Here is a 25,551-nt window from a genome sequence, read left to right on the forward strand (position 1 = left end):
AGCCTTCAGCACCCTGGGAAATTACCATGTGGAGATACATGCACTAATTTGCAGTAAACACTCAAGCCTTGTCTGAGCAGCTATGTATTTTTTGAATAAGCTGAACAACCATGCTCTGGAAAACACAATGGTATAAAGTTACTTTTACTAGCATGCTTTAGACAAATAAACAAGGGAAGGGAAGGTATCTGCTCTGATGTATGTGAGTTTTCTTTCAATGTAGCTGCATCCACATTGGCCATTCAGTTGGTATAGTTTTATAGCATAAAAAAAATTACCCCCAATAATATAACCCATTCATAGAGAAGATTTTAAAGTAAGCAATGCCAGTTGATATAGTTGTACCTGGATAGTGACAGGAGTCACTGGTCCTACCAGTTACCCCCACAGCTGATACACAGTGTTCCTCATCTATGTCAAGAAGCAAAGCATTCCTGAACAGAGCACTAAGATGCTCTGGATGCACCAGTCCTGGGAAATTGAGAAGTTCTTGGTCTTCAAAGTGCAAGCACTTCTATGGTTGCATTGCTACAGTGAAGCCCACCAAGTTCTTGTTCCCAAGTTATCAAAGTCCTAGGCTGTTTCTAGGTACAAAACAGGAACTACCCCCCACAGGCAGTCAATTTGGGGAACTAAGGCAGTTTAACACTAGGGGTGAAGATCAATTCACACCAGCTGGCTGAAGGGCCAGAGAGCAGCCCAAGCACCGCTGAATTTATCAATGCAGGAAATGAGACTGCAGCAGCAGAAGAAAAGACCAACAATGCTTCCTCTTAAGAAAAAAAGCTATTTTATTACAAGGATGCTGTGACCTCCAGTCCCATTTCCCCACACCTCCCTACCCCACTGACCAGGCAGCAGCCCCATGTGACATTGGGTCCATTGTTCACCTCTGCTTCACTGAGAGCATCCAGATCAACTGTCATGTTGTCACAACAGTAGGCTCCATGTTTCACCTGAAAATCCACCTCACAATGCACATTCAGTCTTCTCCAGCCAGATTCTTGATTTCCCTGATTTGCACTGTAGGTCACACAGACTCAGGCAGAAAGCCAGGTCTTAACAGCCAGGTGAAAAATGTAGTTCCCAATGAGGGAAAGGAACAGAGAGGCTCCTCATTCATTTGACACAAGTAGACAGCAGGCATCAGAAGAGACTGCTTCTGAGTTTGGGATTTGGCCTAGAAATAGTTCTCAGGGAATTTTCTTTGAAATACATTACTTTGAATGCCAGGTTATAACAAGAGGGAGGTTTCCCAGGGTTTGTGAGTAAAGAATTCCCATCTGTATAATTTCTGCAGTTTTCCTCCTTGATCATCATAGTTCTAAGCTGAGTTTAATCTGTATCTCTACCTGTAAAATGGTTTTGCTGTAAGAGAGACTACCACAGCAGAGACAAATACATACCTTGATTACAGGTGCTGATCTGCAAGAGAAAGCTGATATCACTTTGGCCCCCATATTAACACTGCCATGTGTGGCATCTTTTCTGGCCCATGGGCACACAGCAGTATCACACACACTCTGCACACACTGCACATAGACTTATACCCCCACAGCTGCCTCCCTCCACCCACCAGTTTGTCTCTTTGCTGCCAGTGGAGGGTTTGCATATCCTCTCTGAGATGATGGATGTTTCAGTTGTGATGGGGGTCTCTATTCCATGCAAGCATCTGAAAATGTTTGCAAAAATAGCTCACCACATCACAGACAAGCAATCTGATGTGCAGAAATTGGAAATAGCCTTACTTGCCTTGAAGAGTATTTAAACATTCCCTACCACTGTGGTATTCTTTCACAGGCACAAATGACCTTCCCTCTGTTAGAACAACCAGGAGGCCCTCATTTTCCTAAGGTCCTGGAAAGATTAACTGACACAGGTCCAAGGTTGCACAGGAAGTCTAGAGGGAGAGCTGAAAATAGAAGGGGGCCCTCCTTAGTCTGTCTGCAGTGCCTTGACCACAAGACCATCCTTCCTCTCCCAAGGTTACACATCGGGTCTGTGGTGGAGCCAGGAATAGCACCCAAGTTTCCTGACACAAGTTGTCCTTCTGCAGCATGTAAGAAGAACAAATATCAGTTTAAATCAATTTATAAACCTGTGTCTTGCAATTAAACCTAAGATGCTGTCTGAACCTTAAGTTTCCTAAAATCAAGTTGTGACACAACCAGGGCAGGTAATACCTCCCCGCAGCTAACCTCTGCTGCTGCTTCAATGCCTCTAACTTCCTGAGCTGTCTTGTCTGTGCCAACAATGCAAATGCCACTTGCCACAGAAACAGAGGTTTGCTGGCAGAGGTGTGGACAGAGGGGTGCCCTCTTTGGCCAGCCTTTTGAGAGCTAGCACCAAACAAGGAGACCAAGTCCTTCCTGGCTGCTGGAGGGTGGAGGGGAGGAGTTGCTGCAGGCCAAGGTGGGAGCATGAAGGGATAGTGCCACAGTGACAACCTGAGGAGGGACCCCAAGCCCCCGAAGTCCTGGCACAGTGCAAGGGCTGGCACCTGAGGGATGAGCTGCCCAGGAGACAGACCTGGCTAGGCCAGCCACAGGCTTTTGTATCCTCTCACCCTTGGGGACACACACTGCATCAGTATGTGTAGGTCCATGGGGAGAGACAGAGATGTGCTGTGTCAGGAGGGGCACAGTGCCATGTGTCCCTGCAGTTCACTGGAGGCTTTCCATTAATTTAATGGGATTTGGATCGGGCCCTGAATTCTCAGCTGTCCCAGCTAAATGGACTCCCCAGGCAGGCTCTCCTCTCATTTTAGAATGAGGAGTCCTTTCAGAGACCTTGCTGACCAGGAGACTCCTGCTGTTCTTTGGCAGCAGAGCTTCCATCCTGGAGTGAGTAGAGCCCCATCACTGCCCCTTGCCCACAGTGTGCACCACCTGCACATGTGGCTCTGCACCTGTGTCTGCCATCACCTCTCTCAAGCAAAGACATTCACATCTTCCACTCCCTACCCAGGTTATCTTGTTTGTATCCCAGGAAGGCCCAGGCACTAAAGGTGAGGAGTGTAGCTTCAATGCTCCACACAGCATACCTCAACATGCTCTGCTCACCAAGAGCCCCATATACACACAGTCAGGTTTGGGGGACATAGTAAACCTGTGGAAGAAATAAATTCTGCATGTGACAGTAGCCCCAACCCTTTTCAAGACAGAAATGGAAGAAGCCTTTGGGCTGATCTGAGTAGCCATCACTTCAGGAGGTGCTTCAGAAGGACAGGACCATGCCCTTCTTTTTGCCCACAGTGCATTTTCTGTCACTCACCAAGCTCAGCACTGCTGATAATTAGCATGTTTGGACAAACTGAGCTTTCCAAAGCTGTTTTATTTTTAAATAAACATAGGTAGAAGTCAATGCTGTGCCTCTTCACAAGATCAAGGAGCAATGTGCTTTTCCAAACCTTTACCTGACACTATCTTAAAGTAGTACTTGCTGTAGTACCAAAGACCTGACACTACAGAGGTACTCAACCACCAATGGCCTCCCTTTCATTACTGCTATTTCTACAGAAGCAGCATTAAGAGGTCCCAGCTGAGACGGTGGCACTGACTGTACAAAATGCAGTGCATTATAAGAAACGAGCCTGCTCCATAAAGCTTGGGAAGAAGAGCGAAATACAGAGAAATAAAATTATTTGCCCAAGTTTAAAGAACAAACCAGCAACAGACCTAGCAATAACACCTACCAAGGCTCACTTGTTTGTCCACTCTGTGAGATGATATTGCAGTGAGTACCTGCTGCCATACACACCATCATGCCTCTTTTAATATATGATGCATCAACTGGTTTTTGGCAGGTTATTAGGTTGCTGCTCAGATTGAGACTGCTGTTCAGACCATCACTGATAGGCTTGTTTTTAATATCTTACATCACTTTCCTCATGAAAACTTTCTTAAAAGGACACTGTAGGGTAGATGAAGAGGATGCTCATGTTGGATCACTTCTTAAGAAGTAAGTCTGTAGATCTCCTCTAAGGTTTGACTTAGCAAGAAGGCCTCATAGACAGATAAGCCTCTCCAGTCAGTGTGAATTTTCCACTGACCTCCCATCAATGTACAGTTCCAGTGGTTTGTGTACTTATGCACAGTAAAACATGGGGAATACACAGAGATCACCAGCTGCAATAATTGGCTGTGTCTACTACCCCACTCTTTCTCTTTAGGATAGGATCCCCTTCCCCTGAAGTGAATGGGAACAGAAGGATTTTCATCATCATCTCAAAGCTGAAGAAGGTGGCCCGCAATGATTCGGCTTCAGATTTAAGGGAGGAAAAATGAAATTTTTCCTTAGATCGTCCTCATTTTCCTAAAGTAGATGAACATCTTCCCTGTTTCTGAATGGCCTCTACTGATTAACATGCAGCCTAACATGAAGGTGAGCTAGTTAGGCCAAACTAAATTGGCAAAACTGCCTGAGTATTCAGGACCGAGCCAGGGGATGGGATTACACTCTGTCCTTCTATGAAGGGAACAGGCACCAAGGGGCAGCACAGAAACTAAAGAGGAAACTAGTACTTAGACAGGTACCAGAGCCAGGACAGTTGTGGCCACCAATTGATTTGTTGTCACTTTTTCCTGGAGAGGGAAGTGCCAGCCCCTGCCAGGAAGGACCTGGGGAGCTCACATCCCATGAGTTCACAACAAGGACCTGAGCTAGGGGCCCTCCCTAGTGTGTCCCAAACTTCCCTGAAATCCAGACAAGTACTTGAGGCTGCAAGAAATGAAGAGTTGAGTCATGGCAAGCTCCATGTCTGGACTGCAATGGAGTACACTCAACTCTTGCTCTTCCTCAGGAAGCGATGCCATATGTGTTTATGTATAAACACAGCTCAACATGACAGAGCAAACATTACTCAAAGTTTTGACATTTGCCTTTGGGGTAAGAGTGAGCACAACTGTGAGGTCAACAGTTCAGAAGGTTAGAAGGGAAAAGAAGGGGTCTACACATAACAAGTTTTTCCCTAGCCTTTGTATAGGTCTCAGTCCTACCCAACACACCCATGAGTCTACAGAAGCCTGTCACATGCCTGGTTGAAAAGTTCAGTCAGTTCATCATCAGTTATTGAATAAATATAGCACTCTCATTATCATTAATAATATTTATTTTGGAAAAATATTTTAAAAATGAACTTCTTCATTAACAAAATGGTAAAAAAAATCAAATAACATTTGCACAATATTCCATAAATACATTTATATACAAAAAAAATAGTCACATAGACCCGAAGTGCCTTTGTACATATTTACCAAAAATTTAAATTATAAAAAAATGAACATCACAAAATACTCAAGCTTTACAATTATTGTGAAAATATTTTTACAGATCCAAAAAAATAACACACTTTTTCTCACCTAGTAAAAACACATTTTAGTATCAAAAAAGACAATAAAGGCAGTGTTTGTGTCTCTAATCCAAGAAAAGACTGGCTCATAATAATCCAAAATATACACTTCAGGCAGTGCATGCTTCTTATGTAGTAAGTCCATTCATTTAAATATATATAGAAAAGCAACTGACCATAGTGCAATGATAAAATTCATAAAAGGCAGTGCAACAGTAATCCTTGAACACAGACCCTTGCCTGGTGTCCATCTTGTTTCTTTACTTTGCAGTCACTTTGCTAACTTCAGTAGAGAACCAGCTCAAGCCTGAATTTAGTTTCTCAGCAGCAGTCAGTGAAGGAATCTATCTCCCATTCCTCTTTCAGCAGCATTCATTGGGGCATGTCTCCTCTGAAATTGTTCTGAACAACCACTTTGCCATATCACCTCTGGTTTACACCTGGTAAGAGAAGAAACAAGCAGAGATTGGAAGAGGTTGATGAAAAGTGCAAAGAAGGCTGTAAGGCTGCAGAGGGACAGGACTCTGCATGAAGCAGAGTAAGGAGTAGGTCAGCTGACCATAATCACACTATCACTGTACCCTCATCTACAAAACTTGTCAAACTCACAACACTCACAGCAGTAAGTCACTGAGCTTGTCTTTACAACGTCCACAGTGTGGCAAACTCAAGCTAGCTGGATTTCAGCAGGTACAAACCACTGTGGCACCATGAAAAAGAGTTTAGTTGCTCTGATATGTGTTGGATGACCATTGTGAACCAAGACTTTTCTCTGCTGTTCCAATCACCAGGCAGTACACTAACCTCTGTTGCTATGATGCACTCATCTTTCTCTTCTGATATGACATACACCGACTGGTATTTTGTGTCTTTTGAAGTGGAGTATACAGAATCTGGTCGCTTTCTTTCAGAAGTATCACTATTGAAGACAAAAAGAGAAAAAACAGGTCAGATGGCTGTTGCTTAGTGCTACCTATGAGATATACACACCCCCCTTCAAAGTCAAGCTGCACCCCATGCTCAGATGTGAGATACCTCTTTAGTTGTACTACACTTTTCTCCTCTGCTTCTGAATCATACGTCTCACACTTGGCTTCGCACTTGCTGTGCTCCTCCTTAACAGAGTCCTCATTCTTGAGTTCATGCACCAAATTGTAATCCACTGATGGGTATCTGACTTTGTAGCCATTTTTATCAGAGTTATCGCTGTGAAAGTCTACTTTCTTATTTGTGTTTTTAATCTGAGTGGCACCAATTACACTTATGGAAATGTCCTTCTCACGCTGGCAGTTTGCCAGGTTATTCATGGTCTCAGTCTCACTCCTGCAGGCATCAGGCTGGTGGTGCCTTTTCTGCACTCTGAGCCTGACACAGACAACCACAGCAGCACAACCCAGCAGCAGCATGAGGACCAGAATAATTCCAGCGCAGACGGCGATCCAGGGGAACTGGGAATTCTGGCCTTCCGTGTACTTCTCTGTGAAGTCAACGATCACTGGTCCCTGAGGTGGATCAGGGAGCAAAAACTGGCAGTTGAGCCCACCATATCCCCGGGCACACTCACAGACATAGCGGTTGTTTCTTTCATGGCAGGTGGCCCCATTGTGGCAAGGGTTATGTTCACATCTGCTCACTGGGGTGCTGCAGTTCTTCCCGTTGTAACCTGGAGGGCAGGTGCAGGAATAGTCATTGATGCCATCCTGGCAGGTCCCTCCATTGACACAGGGAAAGGAGGCGCAGTCATCCACGTTATCATCGCAGTGTCTCCCAGTGAAGCCAGCTTGGCACTGGCATATATAGGAGTTTCCCAGATCAACACACTGGGCTCCTGCAAGACATCAAGGGGGACAAGCACTGAGTGGTGGGCAGCCAGACACAACAGCCTCCCACTTGCTGCTCTCAGTGCAACTGTCATGATTAGCAGCTGAGGACAGCTTTCTCTTTGCGAGGTTAGCTCAACCTTTTCCAAGTCTGATCCACCATAAAAAGTACATTTTTCAAGGAAGACTATTTGTTAAGCAGATTTATTTTTTGTTCTCAATCCTATTCCCTTTCTAACATTTCACTCAGCTTGGACAACAAAGCTAGTCCAGGTCAGGTTAACACCACAATCTCATGTTACAGAGTTTGAGTGGCAGTGAATGAGGAGGACTACAATAAAGTCTTCACTAGTTTAATCAAAACAGGAAGATTACTGTTACCAGATTACAAGTAATAATATTTAGCACTTGTTTCACCTTTGCATCCACAGACCTCAAAGACTCTTAGTAAAACATTTTCAAGCATAATCTTTCATGTTTTCATGCATGAAGCTTCAGACAATTACTTGGCCACAGCCATCCCTTGAGAAAATATGATCTGCAGCAGTGGACCAAACCACACCATTGCCTTCTTAGTACAGATCCTCAACTAAGTCACCTCATGACATGGCAAGGACCTTTTTACAGGAGCATGTAGTGATAGGACGAGGGGGGATGGCTTTAAACTGAAAGAGAGCAGGTTTAGATCAGATGTTAAGAAAAAATTCTTTACTGTAAGGTGGTGAGGAACTGGAGCAAGTTGCCCAGAGAAGTGATGGATGTCCCATCCCTGGAAGTGTTCAAGGGCAGGTTGGATGAGGCTTTGAACAATCTGGTCTAGTGAAAAGTGTCCTTGACCATGGCAGGGGTTTGGAACTAGATGATCTTTAAGGTCCCTTCCAACACAAACCATTCTATGATTCTATGATTGATCAGTGTTCCTTGTTATGAACTTCAGAGCAGAAGCTAAAGTAACTCAATATTCAAAGTATGGTCTCCTTTCAGAAGACCACTATAGCATGTTTGGCCTTACCATTAGCACAAGGGCTGGAACTGCAGTAATCGATTTTCTTTTCGCAGTTGAACCCAGAATAACCCAGTGGGCAGCGGCAACTGTAACCACCATCAGGGTTGTCAGTGCATCGCCCACCATTGAAGCATGGTCCATCAGCACAAGTCATTGCACTCAGCTCACAGTTTTTCCCATAAAAGCCTGGGGGGCAAGTACAGGAATAGCTGTTCTCAAGATCCTGGGGGAAGGAAACGAGAAATTATCAAATTATCTGAAATCCAAAAAGGGATTTTGAAAATTAGTAAAACTGACATTAACTCCTCCCTTGCAGTTTCAGATGACACAAACTACTCAAACTTACAGTACAGCTTCCACCATTCTTGCAAGGATTGGCGTCACATTCATTGATTTCAATCTCACAATTGGAGCCTGTGTACCCAGGGCGGCAAGAACAAGTGTAGCTCCCCTGACCAGTGTTCGTGCAAGTGGCACCATTCTTGCAGGGCTTGTGATGGGTGCAGTAGTTCAGGTCTGTAAAAGATTATTTTTTTATTTTTAAGAGAGTAGTCTGGATACTTTCTACTTTGCAAGACTAGCACAGGGTGGGTGAGCTGGAAGTAGCCACTTGCTTTCTGGGTTTTAAAACAGACAAGGACTGAGAACTCACCCTGGTTGCAAAAAAGGCCACCCCAACCTTCCTGGCAGTTGCACTGCCAGGGCTGCTGGCAGGTACCATGAAGGCAGCCTGGGTATCGGATGCACTCATCACAATATCGCCCCTGCCAACCCACTCTGCATCTGAAAAAAAATGACAACAAAGTCTGGTCAGATTTAGACTTCTCACAGTAGGAAACCCTATCACAAACTCTGCAAACACACCGATGACAGGGATCAAGTTTCCTAAAAGCCCTTCATCAAGTAAAGTCACCAAAGTCCAACTGTAGCATCAGCTTTTATTGGTCCCAGCTATTTCTTCCACTTCCTTAGACAGAACCATGGTTCCAGATAGTTAATTTGTTTACTCTAATAACAAACAGCTAAACCTTACACACAGCACTGTAAACTCATTAGGTTAATATTAATGACACCGATGCTTGACTTTTAGAATAATACTTTGATCTGGCATCAGATGGATTTCTCAAATTTCCATCTAATATGAAGGGCCTTTAAACTGACCCTTCAGATGTCCAGTGGTTTACTTAACACTAGAGCATCAACATTAAAAGACAAATAAGAGAGCAGGAGGGGAGCGGAAAACTTACTTGCATTCCCCAGGTTTGTCACAAAAGCCATGTTGCTCATCACATCCAGGCAAACAAATTGCTGTAAACAAACCAAGCAGGGAAAGATGTCAGCACTGGTGCTGAAACAACTCTCTTTTACAAGTCTGATTCCGAGAGCACTTTGTGGGTGGGGAGCGGGTCCCTTTTACTAGGTCGGGGCAGTTAAGCGCAACTGAATTAATCTCTGGAGTCTGCAAGAGTATTGATCTCACCCCGTAACTGGGCACTTTACTTATCACCGGGGATGAGCATTCTTCTTAATACAGTTGCACACAGACAAAAGAGGGCTCACAATTGCTCCCTTCCCCACAGCCCCTCACCCCCCTTCCCTTCGCAGTGAGGGTCAGAAGTCCTTTTTTCCAATTCTATGCACACAGCTCCACCTCTTAATATCCCCCGAAAGTGTGTGTGCAGATAAGAGTGGACAGCTGGTGTGCAGGGTGCCAGTGCAAGACAGCTGCTCTATTGTCTATTCTCTCCCAGCAGCTGCCCCACTGCAACAATACCCGAGCCCCGGAGCCAATGGGGCCGTCGGCCGGCGACCGGGCAGCCTATCCCTGCCCACAGCTAATCTATGGCACGCGCGTGATTTCGCCGAAAAAAAAAAAACTTTTTTTTTCTTATTCAAATAAATAAGTCTAAAGTTCTTCCTCCCTCCTTCCCCCCGTCGCCCCGCTCTGAAAAAGGGCGGGCGGGTGGGTGCAGCCCTGGTAAAAGAGGTAAGCGGGCCAGCAGGAGGGAGGATGAGAGAAGGGAAAAAAGGGACTTCTGCTCATTACTTCGCCTGGTTATGGAACTCATTAAGCAGGCACTGCAAAGTTTTAATTCAACAAAGCCAGCCGGAGACAATGGCATGCGAAGGGAAAGGCGGGGAGTTGGGGGAAGAAAAAGAAAGAAAGGATCGGCGCTGATAATCAGATCGCCTCCAAGTTGGAAAGAATGGAGCTGGGGGCAAGGCAACGGGAAGCAATCTGCAACTGGCAGCTCCACTCACTAACGGCAAAACATTCTTTTTGCATGCACACATAAACACATCTTCACTGCCTAGTAGGTTTGCGTCGGTGTTTATAAACTGTTTTTTTTCTGAGAGGGAAAACAGAGAAGAGTGTACATAATGAGTCAAGACAGACAGACTTGTGCTTCACTGTGGGAATAGCAGAGATGTACCGGCATCCCAAAGTGCTGACAGCCCCTAAACAGCTCCTTATCAAAATGCTTCCTTTTCCTCCACCCCTTGACACAACTGGGCTAGGCACTTTTGATCATGGGAAAGGTTGTAGCACCTATTTAAAACACTATCAAAGGAAATGCGAGCCCCTCTGCCTGCTGATTATTATGCAACATAGTACCATGACTGCTAAAATCATCCTAGCAGTCACTTACAGTGTGGATAATCAATCTGGGATTGTTTGATAGCAGCTCAGCTGAGACCACAGTGTAGGCGTGTTTAAACAGAAACAAAAACACAAGAAGAAAACTGAGAGGCTACTTTACAGCCTGTAACTTTTCTCCCAGCCTGCCTGGCTCTTTGATGACTGGAGAGGAGCACTCCCCCAGTACGTCATCTGCCAGCATATTTCAGATCCGTATATATACACAAACAGAACGCCATCACAAGATGCAGGAGTTCTGTGTGCACTTTAGGGTGTACACCTCTACCTACAAAAAGCAGTAATCATGTACAACCTGAAAGAACCTGACAACCCTGACTATCCTCTCTATGATCTGCTTACTGTCCCAGGTTTTCCTTTGGTATCAACACACTACATTCCTCAAAAACTTCAAGCTCAGGCATATGTTTCCTGCCCATCACTACCTCATTAGTAGCAATGATCATGGCAATGGCACAGAAGAGAGTTGGGGAAGAAGTTGAATGGTTTTGTGGCCCCAGGTGTACAATCTCTTGTTGTTGGCAGCATATGAGTACCCCAAATGATACAGTCTAGAATCCACAGGGAATATCTTGGACCTCCCAATATTTTTTTTAATACAAAGATCAGACCATAACAAGCCTACCAGTAAGCCTGCCACATGGATGTTACCAAAGACTACCACCCTCCCCTGAAGCCATGTACCCTGCAGATGATGATGTCGAAGTAGCATGGTTAAAGGCATAAAAAGTTGCCCTGATATCTTTTAATAAATTCTGAAGCAACTGCCAGATATTTTGCTATCAAATTTGATGGTCTAAAGCAAATGAGCAAGTGTGTAATGTTGGCATTGATATTTTGTTGGCTTGAGAAGGGGCAGTGCTGAGGATCCTCCATCCCCCTCTCCACTGGTAAGGCCTGTTCACAGAACCAGACCCCCACCCACCATTGTTTGGTTCTCCCTCTCCTGGGAGGCCTGGGGGCCTGATGTTGGAGAAACACATCCACCACACCAACCCCAAGAGCTCAGGGGACACTTGCTGCAACTAGCACCCAATAGACAAGAAAGTGGATACTCACGTTCAGTGCAGTACTGGCCTTTCCAGCCCGGGTTGCAGACTTTCTCGCCACGTTCTCCACAAGTGAAGTGACCAAAGGCATCATCCCTGGGGCGGCAGAATACAGAACAGCCTTCTCCGTAGTAGTGCTCATCACATACGAAGCGATAGGAGTACTTGAGGTCAGTGCGGCCACTACTGTGTAGGTCCTGGGACCACTCTTCACCCACCGCCAAGTGTCTCTGGGTAGCCAGGCGGCTTATGAGGCGCTCGGGGTTTTCTGTGTGAAAATGGAGAAGAGAGGAATGATTAGGGAGCCCAAAGTAGAAAGAGGCATAAAAGATACTCAGATAGGGGTGTCTGGTGGGAGGGGTACTGCAGAGGCAGGATGACATAGCTGCATGCCAACAGGTTGGTCTCTCTTGCCATGGTCTACCAAAGAGGAGAATGTGCTGCACACTGCAGAGAAAGGGGGCAAGTAGGGGCACAGGGCTGGGATTTTTCTGGGGAAAACTCTGTTTTGGGACACTTACCTGTGGTGAGGTCATCAGGTGAGTCCGTATGCAGAGCCTCGATGATGAGCGAGAAGGTGCCCTGTGGAAGGAAGGAGCAGAGACACCACACCAGGAGAGCATGAGAGCAGGTAGGCCCAAGGGGCAACACCACCAGTCCCCAGGAGTTATCAGTCATTGTCCCTCTCCCACCCCGGTACTTCAAAGGGATTGGTGGCTCCTTGGAAAAACACTTGCCTAGTTGGGGTGGCCAGGTGTGTGGAATGGGATGGGATGGACGCGTGCCGCCCCCTCCCGCATTGCCCCCCACTTACGGGCCAGGTGAAGCCGAAGGGAAAACGGATGGGGTTGCTGAAGGCAGGGTCGGCGCCACCAGCGCCGTCGGGGACGCTGAAGGAGTTGGCGCCGAGGACGGGGGTGATGGCGCTGCCGTAGGTGCAGGGGGGCTCGGGGGACACGCTGGCCTGGTAGTGCTTGAGGCAGACGCGGAAGAAGGTCTTGCAGTCGCACTGCTGGAGCCCGCCGGCGCCGGGGCCGCCCCCGCGGCAGCAGTTGCGGTTGCTGAGCAGACCCTTCTTATTGACAAACTCCTGCAGCTTCAACTCGAAGACCCCGGAGGAGTCGACCTGCGGGGCGGGAATAGCGGCCGTCAGCCCACCGAGCAACTCAGTCCCCTGCCCGACGCCGACCCCGGCAGGGCAGTGGCGGGACCGACACCCCCTCCCCACGCCCCTCCCGGTTTCTCCCGACTGCAACAGGCAGCGACAGTCCCAGGCACCCACCGCGGGGCCCCGCGGTGCATGAACCCCTCGGTGCAGGCATTTCTGTCCCACACCCCGCGGGCACTTACCTGGCAGTGGCTCAGCAGCAGCGAGAGGAGGGCGAGCGTCAGCAGGAACCGACCTCCCATTTTGGAGGTGCAGCTCTGGTGCCCTCGCTTTCCTCCCGCTGGACTTCTCGTCAGAGAGAAAAGGGGAAAGTCTCTCTCGGGGTAAGGGAAAAAACACAGCGGCCAAAGCCGCTCGTCTCAGCAGAGCTGGAAGAGTTAGTGTCACGGTCTCCTTCTTTGAGGAGTGTCTCTGACTTATTTTTCTTCTTTGTCGATACCTTTAGGTGTAGCCTGTCGGCAACTGACAGGTCTTCAGAGGGCAAAAGAAAAAGAAAGGGAAAAAAGGACAAAAAAATAAAAACAAAGGGTTAAGGTTAATCTGTTAAATTCTTTTTCTTTTGCAATCCACGATGTTCCTCCTTTTCTCCAGGAAGAAAAAATAAAAATAATAAAATAAAAGCAACTTAATTCCCAATAGAGGCAGAGGAAAGACTTCCCAAGGAAGATTAAAAATCGGCGATCTGGAAATCCCTGCAGAGACAGCGGCGGAGGCAGCGGCGATAATTCCCGGTGCGTTGCGATGCGGGGGCGGCTCTGCGCGGCTGCGCTCGCCCTGCGCACGTCGGGGCGGGTGGGTGTCAGACGGCAGCAGCAGCGGGCAGGTCACGTCGGAGCCTTGATCCCCTTCTCTTCTTTTCTTTTTGGGGGGAGGGGGACTTGGTTTTGTTGTTTTTTGGGGGTTTTTTTCAAAGGAAGCGAAGTTCTCTTTCCTTGTTGTGGGTTTACTTTTGTTTTTAGAGGAATCCCAGCCAGCAAAACTAAGCTCGTGTCTCAGCAGCAGCGCACAGAGAGTGTCCGGGTGTGCTCCTACTGGGGAGAGGGGTGCCTGCTCTGCTCCGCTCTGTGCCTCGGCTCGGCTCGGCTCGGTGGCTCTCTCCGAGGGTGAAGCGCTAAGGATATGCCTCTCCTTGGGCGCCTGCCGCCCTTATATCTCGCCGGCCGCCTGCATGCCTAATGAGATGCAAATGAGCAGCCCCCCAATCTGGCTAGAGCTGTCACAAAGGAGCCACTTTTCCAAACCCTCCTCTCAATGGATCGCCAAATGGTCAGTGAGCTGTAAAATGTGCAACCCTCCTCCCCCTCCCCTCCGCACTCACAAAACGTGTTCATTTACATTCCTGCAAATTTGGTAACCGCAAGAATCCCCCTTCTGCTCCCGGGAGAGGGTAACACCCCCTCTGCACCGGAGAGAGGCAGTGCAACACGCTCCCGCCATAGAGCAGCCCCAGGGTCGTCGGGCTGTAATTGCCTCTTGTAACGTGCAAAGCAGCCGCCGTGACCCCGAAAAGTGACTCGGTGATCGTGACCACTCCAAGGGGCATCTTCGGTGTTAAAGGGACGAGGGAGGTGGATGTCACCGAGCCACATCCAGGGGAGTCCCCATCCCATGAAATTCATACTGCATCTACCCTGGCATAACGGGGTAATTGGCGAGGGGGTCGACGAATGTGGGCGAAGTGAGCTGGGGCTCACTCTTCCTTTGGCTCCGGTCACGGCGCGCATCTCGCCGGCGAAGGCACGGGGGATTCCTGAGGGTCCCGGCGGCGGGGGAGCGCGCGGGCAGATTCGCGGAGGGGACCCTTGGAGGGGACCCGTCTGCGGGGCTCTGAGAGTCCCGTCCCTGCCACCATCGCTGTCGGAGAGAGCCACTCGCTCCGCCCGGGTATTGCATCCCTCTATGATTATTATCATCACCAGCAAACTCTCTCTCTCTCTCTCTTTTTTCCTCCTTCAGCTTAGTAAAAAGTGAGTTTGGTGTGTGTCGTTCGCGTGGCTGTCATTAAGGCCGTTTGTTATTGTGTGAGGGCTGAATCAGTTAGCTCTTTGTGCTCTCAGCTGTATGGTAATGTAGACAGCACCTGCTCCCTGCACAATGCGAGGGAGAGAAAGAGCTCCCCTCGGCGCACGCTACTGCCTCTACAACAATGTCCGCACATTTTTTAAAGAAATCCCTTCCAGCACTTCCCCCCTCCATAAAACACACACACACACACTCCAAATAAACCAGCCCAACTTTACACTAACCATCACCTTATTATTTTTTCTACATATCCATCAGACAGTACCACTTTTGTTTTGATCTTAAAAGCGTGGAAAGGAGTTTACTAGTGCACTGAAAGGGGGATAGAGGCTACTAACATTTGAGCAGTTTTTATTACGAGTGGAAGTGGGGGATAAAAGTTGGAGGGAGTCTTTGGCATGTCTCTCGAAGCAGGGTTTTCCACTTTGTTTGGGTCTTCTGTTTAAATACTTTTGGTTGGCGCAGGCGGATTCATTAGGATGCAAGGTGTAACTGTCTCTGTAAATGTCATTTTAATTGTAACAGATCATTTCAGCTCAGATTAAGCTTGTGTGCGAAAGGAGAGGATTTGGCTACAATAACCTCACTGTAGGTATGCCATGCTAAAAGCCTTATTATGGCTACTTTATTGGGTTGAAACGTGCATTTGCATGGCAAAATGTGACTTTCATTGAAGCAGATGTCTTGATCACAAATTACCTTACAATGCGCTAGAAAAAAAATTCTTAAAGACTTCTTAAAGTAAAAGCACTGAGTAATACCAATTAAAAGAAAATCACTAATGAGTTCATTCAACCCAGCTCTTCTCAACTGTTTGAGGACTGTGGCTGCCCACATTCATTTACTAGGGGTTTGTGGCAAACCGAGGCAGGTACCCCCGGTACTTAAACAAGCATCCAGACCTTTGCAATGTTTTGCCACTCGACGTGTGTCCTTTATATCTAATTGTGGTGGAACGAGCGATCTACATCCAGATGCTCCTCTTCTCCCCTCTCCCCGCCCCTCGACGCATAAGCGAAAGTTTAATTGTACAGGAATGTTCGAGTTTGGGGTTTTTTTAGCAGGGAGTTGTATGTGGGCAGAGAGGGGAGCAGCGATCCCGCAGGAACCGTGCAAGGACATAGGAAAGGTGGGCCGGGAAAGAGCAGGCGGCGGATCCCCGAAGGCCCGGCCACCCGCCCCGCGGTGCCCAGCCTCGGCAGCGGGAAGCGGCGAGGTGCATCCCGCAGCAGCGCCTGTTTTTACTGCACGTTACTTTTGCCACCTAGCGTCAACATCTTTTTAAGTGGCTTGCCTCTGCTTCGCAAACTTTGCTGTGGCGTTGTCTCCGGGAAACGGCGAGAGACAGGAGGAAAACATCACTTCGTATAGGGTTTACTAAGCGAGTGTGGCGAGGGGAGGAGAGTGGCAGTATCTGTGTTGAAATTTGGGGGTGGCCCGTCGGTGGAGGTCAGAAGTGATATATCACCGAGGATCTTTTAATCTGCGAGAGATAGAAAGTTGGTCCATTAGCATCCCCTTGCTTAAAAAAAAAAAAAAAGGAAAAAAAGTTACATGCGCGAAGGCTTTAACCTACCGATAGAAAAACCCCAAACAGCCAAACCACAAAACAACCGAAAAAACTTGCCCCCAAATCCTTAACAACCCCCCTTCGGTACCGAGTATTTGTTAAATTGACGTGGCACAGATTTCTCGATTACCGCTGCTGAGCGTGACTGAAAGGCGCCGTGAGAGCCGGCAGGATCCTGCCCACGGCGCTCATTCTTCTCCGGCTTAATTTATGCCACGCGATTCTGTATTGGGGAAATCAAGCAGAAAGCTCCTTTTTCTGCTTTTTCCCCCCCTCTCCCTCTCTCTTTCAGATGCTGGGCTAACGGGGAGACTGTTTAACTTAAGTGTTTCTATAGGAGGCTGTTGTAGTTTAACTCCTGCCCACCAGTAGCTGAGGCAAACAAAGGAAGGACTCGAGGTCTAACTATTCATCCATTCTCTGCACTTTAATTTTCATTGATTTCGAAGACAAGGGGAGCCCTTAGGGATTCTCGCTGAAGGGGGATGACACGCCTTTAGACGCGATCAGCCCCCCAGCCAGCCATCTGCTCCCAACCAAATGGCGCTTTTTCGCTCCCAACTGCGTGTCTCCGCACGGCGCTCGCCCGACGCCCCCCGCCGCCCCCGCGCTGTTAGCCGTGCCCGCGCACCGCCACCGACCCCCGCTGCCGGGGACGAACGGACGACCAGTCCAGGCCCGTCCCTCCCGACGCCCTGGCCGGCCGCACCCGCCCCGCCGGGGTGAGCCGGCAGCGGGACCCCCCGGGGGAGGGCGCAGGGCCCAGGGTCCCGCCAGGGCGCGGTGACCCTGCACTGCCGGGACGCGGCGGGCCCGGCCCCGCCTGCCAGTGGCTCGCTGGAGCTGGTGGGGTATTGTGCACTCCCTCCTTCCCCCTAATTGATACCCTTCCCGCAACGCCGGCCCCCCCTCTCCCGCCCCGGCGAGGATTTACGGTCCCGCCGCGCAGCAGCACGGCCGAGAGCTCCCCATCAACCGCATCTTTTATTTCTAAGCGAGCCAGATTATGGGAAAAGTCACTTCAAAAGGAGGGGTGTGGAATATGTGTGTGTGTTAATTAGGGCTATGCCCTGCCATCGCTGGCCCGCAACTCTGATTTTTCCGCGGACACAGGGCTCCGGGCATATGGCGAACGGTGCGACGGCGGAGGGACGTGTACGTGTGGAGCTATGTGTAGCCGAGTGTGCATAATATTTTAATTAGGTCTATAGTCCCTACGGAGGTATGTATGCGCGGCTACCCGCCCTGCCGCAGCCCTCCCCGCACGCCCCCTTCACCTGTCCCGCCGGGCCGGGCCGGGCCAGGCGGAAGGGGATGGGAAGCGGGGGAATGGCAGGCGGAGTACCGCCGGACCGGGACCCTGGTTCCCACGTCGGCTCCAGGCTCTGCGGCATGACCGGGGTACTGGCGCTGCCCCGGCCTCCGCCGCCGTGCTCCCCGACCCGGGGTTGGGGGCACGGAGGTGCCGCGGTGCCGGAGGGGCGCTCCACCGCTCTTGCCGTGTGCGGGGAGAGGGATTAAGAAGTTTAACGTGTAGGTTAGCCCAAAGTTGCAAAGGCATGTGCTGATTAGAATAAGAAAGGGCAGTCGCGTGGCTCAGCTGGCACACAGCGAGGCCAGATGATAGATAAGCAGCTCTGGGTCTTCCCTTCCCCCCAGCCCCCTTTTTCAAATCGTAAATCATCTGCTCCGGCCCTATCCTAGCCCCTCATTTTCATTACAATAGTTGTGTGTTTACCTGTGATCCTGGGACGGGACGGAGCATTCCTTTGTCTCCCGAGGAGATTACTGCAACCAGCTGCTCTCCAACCCTTCCCTGGGCAAATCCCGAAGTGGCCCCTATATGTGTTTTACTGATTGCACACGAGGAGAAAGCGAGCCCACACCTGCCCCCCCACTCCCCCGCCTGGTTTTCCTGCCCTACTTGTTTGTTTGGGTTTGTTCTCTGGCTTGCTTCCGAAGGGATTTTGCTCGTGGGAAACTACGAGAGATAAAATTGGTCACTCGTGTGCGTGAGCCGTCCGTTGCTTCCAAAATGGGAAGGGTGAAGGGCTGCGTACTCCCACCCCGGGGGCAGAACCGCGGGGCCTCCCGTAGCTTTCCCCCACTTTGCCCTCTCCCAGCCCTCGAGTTCCACGTGGTCTGGGGGACAGCACTTTCCCCGAAACCTCCCGTGGGTGCCCTGAGCCGGGCAGGTCCCATTTGTTACCCTGGCCACTGCTCTGGTACACGAAGATTCAAAGGCTCTCACTGCCCATGCCCCTCTGGGGAGTACTGGCATCTTTAGATTCGAGGATATTCATGATCTCTGACATGCTAGAAACCACAGATTGCATTTGAACTGGAAAACCTTAAGAAGTTCCTTCCCACAAGGAAAATCCCATGGTCCTGAGATTTACCCTGTGCCCCAGCACACCATTTGCCTTGTTGGGCAAGCCCAGTGTAACCCCATGCAGTGCTGCAGCCTGGCTTGTCTTGGTTGGGTTACTGCAGACAGGGAGGGTGACTGATAGGGCTCAGATCATGTACACAAGATAATAAAAACCACGACGGCACTTCTCAGAAAAATGTTTTTGCATTCTAGCCATGAGATTTCTATGGATGACTGAAAAGATTCCCTCCTGGTATCAACTTCAGTAGACACATTCACTGCCTTCACCCATTCTTGTAGGGAAGCTCTGTCTTTTGCCCAGCTTTATTATAATCATCCTCTTAAGCCAGAACTCTAAATAGTAGCTGCAAATTACCACTCCAGACAGTAGCTGCCAGCACTCACTCTCCCTGTGACAGCACAGTGTGCTGCTGTACTGCGCTGCATTTCATGCATGAACGGTTTTTATGTTCCCCTGTGGCCTGCAGCCCCCACTGCAGTGTGTGCATCTTGTGCATCATACGCTGGCTGCAGCGCAAAACCTGCTGCTAATAAACTTTGAGGAGGGAGAGGGGGGAGCAGTTTGATTGTATGTTTCCAGGGATTTCCAAGCTGCTTCCAATTTGCAGTTTTTATTTCTTTCTGCATTTTCTTCCATGTCAGGGAAGGCAGGGAGGAGGGAGAAGGTGGGGGCAAAAACACCTCTGCAGAAGGCGATTATCAGAAAAAGGATGGGTATGGATGGGGCGGGACTGAGCTTTTGGAAATGCTCTCCCCTTTTCTCAGAGCATCTGCCCGGAGACGAACAGATGTGGGCACCTGCGGTGACAGGCCACATATGCTCCATCCTATTCACAGGCATTCAGACCCGGCTACAATGGCGAGGCTTTGTGCACACGGAGTCACCAAATATATTAATCTGCGCTCCCCAGAGAACCGCTCTGTTTAATTTTTCACCGGCAATAACATCTGATCTAATCTTCCCATCGGCTCTCCCGTGTCCCTTTCCCCTCCCGGAAAGATGTGAAGCTATTCTGGTCCCCACCTGTTGCCGGCGGGGTGGGAGCAGGCCGTGCTCCCGGCGCGCCGGCAGCCGGCACGATATCCCGGGATGTGCGGCGGGGGCGCCCGGCGAAACGGGGGTTTCCCTCCGCCGGCAATCGCCGGGCACAGCAGAGCGAAAACCCCGCCCGGGGTGACATCAGTCTCCGGGGTGCCACTCGGGGGCTTCAAGCGATTTCAGTGCGCAACGCTTTCATCTCCCCACGTCCCCCCGCCCAGTTTGTTCGGGTCACAATGGCCCCACTGTGGCCGTACAAAGCGGGGGTGCCTCAGCCCGCGGGCAGGGACAGGCACGGTTCGCACCAGGATGGGCCCGCGACCGCGACCGCGCCCGGGACCGAGACAGGGACAGGAACCGGGGCAGGCCCAGCCACAGCCCCGCCCCGGCCCCGCCCCCGCCGCGCGCAGGCGCAGCACCGCCCCCGAGGGAAGCGGAAGCGCTGCTCGGGTCAGTGCGGGCCGCGGGACCGGGAGGGCGAGGGGGTCAGCGAGGCGGCTCCTATCCCGATCCCGATCCCGATCCCGATCCCGATCCCGATCCCGATCCCGATCCCGATCCCGATCCCGGTCCCCGTCCCCGTCCCCGTCCCCGTCCCCGTCCCCGTCCCCGTCCCCGTCCCCGCACGGGCCCAGGCGCGGGGGGCTCGGCCCTGTCGGGGCCCGGCACAGCGGATCTCGCACTTGGCGAGCTTCTTAAAGGCCCCTTCCAAACCCAAACCGTTCTGCGATTAAAGAGGGTGACATTCAAAACCTCTTCCGGAGGGTGTTCGGTCTTTGAACTCCGCGGATCCGGGAGTACCTTGAAAGCTGTCAATTCATAATGTTTTATTAACTTCCTTACTATAAGTATGTATTTTTTTTAATAAAAACATTCTATACTTGTTTTTCTAACTCTGCATACTTTTCTATACGCTATTAATATGATTATTTCTGTCATATTTATGAAAACATTTTGATATTTACATTATTTTCTGCTACAAAAACCAGGAGTAGAAGTGAAAGAGAAGGAACATTTACGTCCATTTGGTTGATGGCAAGGGAACTGTTTCCAACTGTTACAAGTCAGTACAAAGCAACAAGCTATCAGGAACAGCAGAAAAATAGCACTTCAGCTTCCAAGCCGCTGTCTTGTCTTTATTATTATTATTGTAGAATTTCATTAATTTCCTCGTTATTGCATTTTAGAATGTTGTTTTTATTTTTCTTCTTTCAGACTGCTGTGAGTTTTGGAGATCAGCCATGGGCGTTAGAGGTTTGCAGGGATTTGTGGCAAGAGTTTGCCCTGATGTGTGCAAAACAGTAGATCTGAGAGAAATGGCAGAAAAGCATCGTGTCGAGCATCCTGATTTTCCACCTGTTATCGTAGTAGATGCCATGAGTTGTGTTAGGCACTGGTACACACCAGAGTTCTGGGTGTGCGGTGGCCAGTGGCGGGAGTACCTGGCTATTTTAGAGGATTTTATTAAAGTTTTTATGGCAGCTGGTATCAAGTTGGTGTTTTACTTTGACGGAGTGGTAGAAGAGAAAAAGAGAGACGAGTGGATCAAACGGAGGTGGAATAATACCAAGGAAATAACCAGACTCTTTGAGTTTATTAAGACTCACAGGAAACAACCCGGGAGAGACATGTTTGTTCTTCCTTCAGCTTTACCTACATTTACACGTTATGCCCTGAAGTCACTTGGTCAAAAAACAGTATGCACATTGCAAGAGGCAGACTTTGAGGTGGCTGCATATGGTTTGCAACACAACTGCATAGGAATTCTGGGGCAAGATAGTGACTACCTCATCTATAATACATGTCCCTACTTTTCCATTGAGAACCTTCGTTTGGACAGACTTGTCACTGTTATGTACTCTCGAGAAGATCTTTGCCATGTGTTGGGTATTAGTTTGACACATCTTCCTCTCTTTGCTTGCTTGCTTGGCAATGATGTTATCCCAGAAAGCTTGTTGGAAGGTTTTTGGCACAAATGTTTAGTCACCAGTCCCCACAAGAACAACAGTTATAACAGAAGAACAAAAATACTTCTAGCTGTAGCCAATTACATCTCAAAAATTGAGTGCTCATACAGCAGCCTGAAACACTTGGAAGATATGCTACCTCTGGGATCAGACAAGACATTGCTTTACAGAGGAATAAAGTCCTATCTTTTGCCTGGGCAGCAGTCTCCATGGATTCCTCCCAATGTAACAAATTGTCAAATGTTATCTCTTCAACACCAGTCAGCCATCTGTCAAGATAAAGAAATCTTTCAGGTAACTTGTTTCTTAAAGCTTAGAGATCACTTTATTGCCATGACTACTTAGTGGAATTTGGTAATGAGTGCACTAAACCTATTGAATTTTAAATTCGCTTGTACAAAAATCTTTTGTCTGTGAAGTGGAACTGTGGTTAGGACTATTGCATGCATCACTATGAGGGTAGATGCAGCACATTAAACAAAAAGTGGTTCCTCTCTTTTTGAAGCATCAAGCAGGTCTAATAATGGGGAGCAACTGCTGAATGGGCCAATAGCTGGGCATATTTACCTCCTATGTATATGATGTACGGACTTCCCTTGACTTTAAGAACCACAAGTCGGGCATAAGCTGGTCAGTGGTTTGCTTGGCTGTGCTTGGCACATGCAGTCAAGGTAACAAAGGAAGCTGTGCTAAGAATGCAGAAGCTTAAATTGTGATGGAGGTAAGGAAACTTCCTACAGAATCCTATCATAGAATTGTAGAAGGGTTGGGGTTGGAAGTGACCTAATTCCAAACCCCTGCCCTGGGACACCTTTCACTAGACCCAATGGCTCAGAACCCCATCCAACCTGGCCTTGAACACTTCCAGGGATGATCCACCACTTCTCTGGGCAACCTGGACCTGTTCCTCACCACCACACATTAAATACTTTCTTCCTAATATCTAAGCTAAACCTACCCTCCTTCATGTTAAAGCCATTTCTCCCCTGTCAGTACGTGCCCTTGTGAAATGTCCCTCTCCAGCTCTCTTGTAGCCCCCCTTTAGGTACTGGAAGGCTGCTCTAAGGTCTCCTCAGGGCCTTCTCTTTTCCAGGCTGAACCACCTCAACTCTCATAGCCTGTCTTCACAGGAGAGGTGACCCAGCCCCCGGGTCATCTTTGCAGCACTCCTCTGGACATGCTCCAACACATTTGTGCCCTTCCTGTGCTAAGGACCTCAGAGATGGTTGCAGTACTCCAGGTGCGGTCTCACCAGAGCAGAGTGGATGGGGAGAACCACCTGCCTTGACCTGCTGGCCATGCTGCATTTGATGCGGCCCAGGATGCATTTGGCTTTCTGGGCTGCAAGCACACATGGCTGTGATGCCTAAGGATGTGATTTAATGCAATTTTAGAAAGGTTTTAGAATCATAGAGTCTTTGCTGAGTTGCCCTGATCTTAAGTCTGAATATTAAAGTGCCTTTCCCACCAGCTAGCAGGCCTTGTCAAGGCCGAGCTGTTTTGCAGCAGACACCTGCAAGATAACAGAAGACAAACAACAGAAGAAGGCCTAACTGCCCCCCGCCATTACAAAGGGGTTAGATTGGCAGGACTTTTGGGTGGGCTTTAGAGAGAAACGGAAACTTCAGATTGGATGTCCATGAGGGGTATTTAACCCTGAAACTTCCTGACCGAGGGGTCAAACCCCCTGGGTTTGATCGTGGAAGGTCCTTCTAATAAAACCCTATATCTTTCTCCATTAACTTGTCTGCAGTGTGTCTCTGTTTACAGGGGTACGCAATCTACAGGCATCAGCTGGGTGAGGTCAAGTTGCTTGTCCAACAGCACCCTAAAGTCCTCAGAGCTGCTTTCAATTCATTCTCCATCCATCCTGTACTTGTGCTTGGGATTGCCCAGACCTGTGTGCAGGACTTTGCATGTGGCCTTGTTGAAGTTCATGAGGTTTCCACAGCCCACCTCTCAAGTTTCACTTATGGCTTCCCACATGGGCAGAGATGCTCTGGTGTTGGAGTGAGAAATGGTATGTCACTCTGGGAAATTGGATATATTAGCTTAGGGTAGACTGCCTGGCTAATAGAAGGTGAGCTACTTTGCATCAGAATTTATGCAATAGTAGTACGTTTAGAGTACAATTCTGTAACTTAATGGCAATTAAGATAACATATTGAGATTTTAAAAAAGAATCTATACAAGGAAGTGTGTTTTAGACCCTATATTAGCCATCTGTCACTTCCTATTTTATTAGGTTCTCATAGTCTTCAAACACAGAGCCTTTTTTCTGTCTCACTTATCATGAGCATTTTCTTTAAATCTATTTTTCTGTTTCCTCATATTACTTTAAAGTAATCATATAATTTACATTATTCTTTCTAAAAAGGCTATAAAACATTTTATAACTACCTTGTAACTTTTGCAATGCTCATTTCAGCTAAACTGCAGACATATTTGGGCTTTTTTATAGCCTGCACACAGATGCAATACATGTCACTTTTGACCGTTGTAGTTAAATAGAAGACATTTTAAAAAATCAGCAACCATACATCATCATCATAGTGTTGAAAAATACTGTTTATGCTTGAAGTGAAGGAAAAATTAGCCAGAATGTAATTATCTATGTTGGATTATGGCCAGGACAATAGTGGTAATACCCTTCTCCTTAAGAGAATGTACCATGCAGTCTTATGACAAGTGGTCATTATTTCTTGGCTTGATCTTTCATTTGAAGGGTTGCAGTTCTCAAGCATCATGCTGAGCTACTGCTGTAATAAAATAATAATGTTTAGAAATACCATTGAAGAATGCTTCTTCAATGTGGATGCATAAATCCTGTGTGAAGACAGTTCCAGGGCCAAGGAAATTAAAATGTTAGACATGTTAACTTCCCTTTTGTTTTCGTTACAGGTGTTTAAATATTTGTATATGTAATGTGTGTGCTTTGCTTCATATTTTGAAACTGATAAGTAGTTCTGCTTACTCTGCACATAATCTGAACTGCATGCAAATGACACACACTTCTCAATTCCAAGGATGAGGACATAGCCTCATGTTGCTGTTTCTCTAAGAAAAAAGGGCACAACTTTCTAGTTGACTGTAGGTATTCATCAGAAATATTTTCAAGATACAGCACTGAATACAGCAATACTTCTGAAATCAGCTTGTATTTTTTTCAGTGTATGAGGATATGTAGATTATTTGCAAATTGCAATAAACTAGTATTTTTAAGTGACCTTATAGCTGTGTCAGGGGTTTGCATGAAATAGTTTAATGTATCATTCAAATCATACTTAGAAATACTGAACTCTGTTTTTTATTTTATACAAAAGTAGACATGGGGGATTTCACTGTTTACATATATTAGGAATATTGAAGTAATTCTTTCAGGGCAACCATTAATTTATTGCTATAAGTGCTCTGTTGATTGGCAATGTACACAGAAGCCTATGACTGATTCTACGCTCATGGGAGAATTCCTTCTGAAAGTATGACATTTCACTAGAATTAGTTTTGAT

General features: G+C 48.2%; 2 protein-coding genes and 1 long non-coding RNA gene across 6 annotated transcripts in view; 1 reads left to right on the top strand and 2 right to left on the bottom strand.

Annotated features, from left to right (window-relative positions):
- Window positions 1–5,092: 5,092 nt before the first annotated feature.
- On the bottom strand, window positions 5,093–14,283 carry DLL1 (delta like canonical Notch ligand 1). Its single transcript, XM_071549497.1, has 11 exons — window positions 13,235–14,283; window positions 12,699–13,010; window positions 12,406–12,466; window positions 11,895–12,152; window positions 9,424–9,484; window positions 8,829–8,959; window positions 8,523–8,692; window positions 8,183–8,399; window positions 6,386–7,178; window positions 6,155–6,269; window positions 5,093–5,790 (listed from the first exon to the last, which is right to left on the bottom strand). Exons 1-11 carry the CDS (start codon window positions 13,292–13,294, stop codon window positions 5,785–5,787), a joined length of 2,184 nt encoding a protein of 727 aa, XP_071405598.1. The 5' UTR covers window positions 13,295–14,283; the 3' UTR covers window positions 5,093–5,784.
- FAM120B (family with sequence similarity 120 member B) overlaps window positions 13,346–25,551 on the top strand; it is a 56,018-nt gene continuing 43,812 nt past the window's right edge. The window contains exons 1-2 of one of the 4 annotated variants that reach the window (XM_071549501.1): window positions 13,346–14,318; window positions 21,291–22,336. In XM_071549501.1, the coding sequence (XP_071405602.1) occupies window positions 21,317–22,336 (1,020 nt within the window). In that variant the 5' untranslated portion in view covers window positions 13,346–14,318; window positions 21,291–21,316. Of the gene's footprint in view, window positions 14,319–17,805; window positions 17,867–20,494; window positions 20,924–21,290; window positions 22,337–25,551 lie in introns of those variants that run through there. The other 3 variants (XM_071549502.1, XM_071549498.1, XM_071549499.1) reach the window with 3 other exon arrangements.
- Window positions 15,670–18,490, bottom strand: LOC139669060 (uncharacterized). The gene is made up of 2 exons (XR_011697165.1): window positions 18,383–18,490; window positions 15,670–16,557 (listed from the first exon to the last, which is right to left on the bottom strand). It is a non-coding gene; the product is annotated as an uncharacterized lncRNA (long non-coding RNA).

This window comes from Pithys albifrons, chromosome 2, assembly GCF_047495875.1.
Source record: "Pithys albifrons albifrons isolate INPA30051 chromosome 2, PitAlb_v1, whole genome shotgun sequence".
Classification (NCBI taxonomy): Eukaryota; Metazoa; Chordata; class Aves; order Passeriformes; family Thamnophilidae; genus Pithys; species Pithys albifrons.

Bases quoted from the DNA above. Each gene is read 5' to 3' on its own strand.
- DLL1 (XM_071549497.1), bottom strand. From the start codon at position 13,294: ATGGGAGGTCGGTTCCTGCTGACGCTCGCCCTCCTCTCGCTGCTGCTG. The intron at 9,485-11,894 runs GTGAGTATCCAC...GTTTGTTTACAG, and splicing joins AGGCCAGTACTGCACTGAAC to CAATTTGTTTGCCTGGATGT. The intron at 6,270-6,385 runs GTATCTCACATC...TGTCTTCAATAG, and splicing joins AGTGTAGTACAACTAAAGAG to TGATACTTCTGAAAGAAAGC.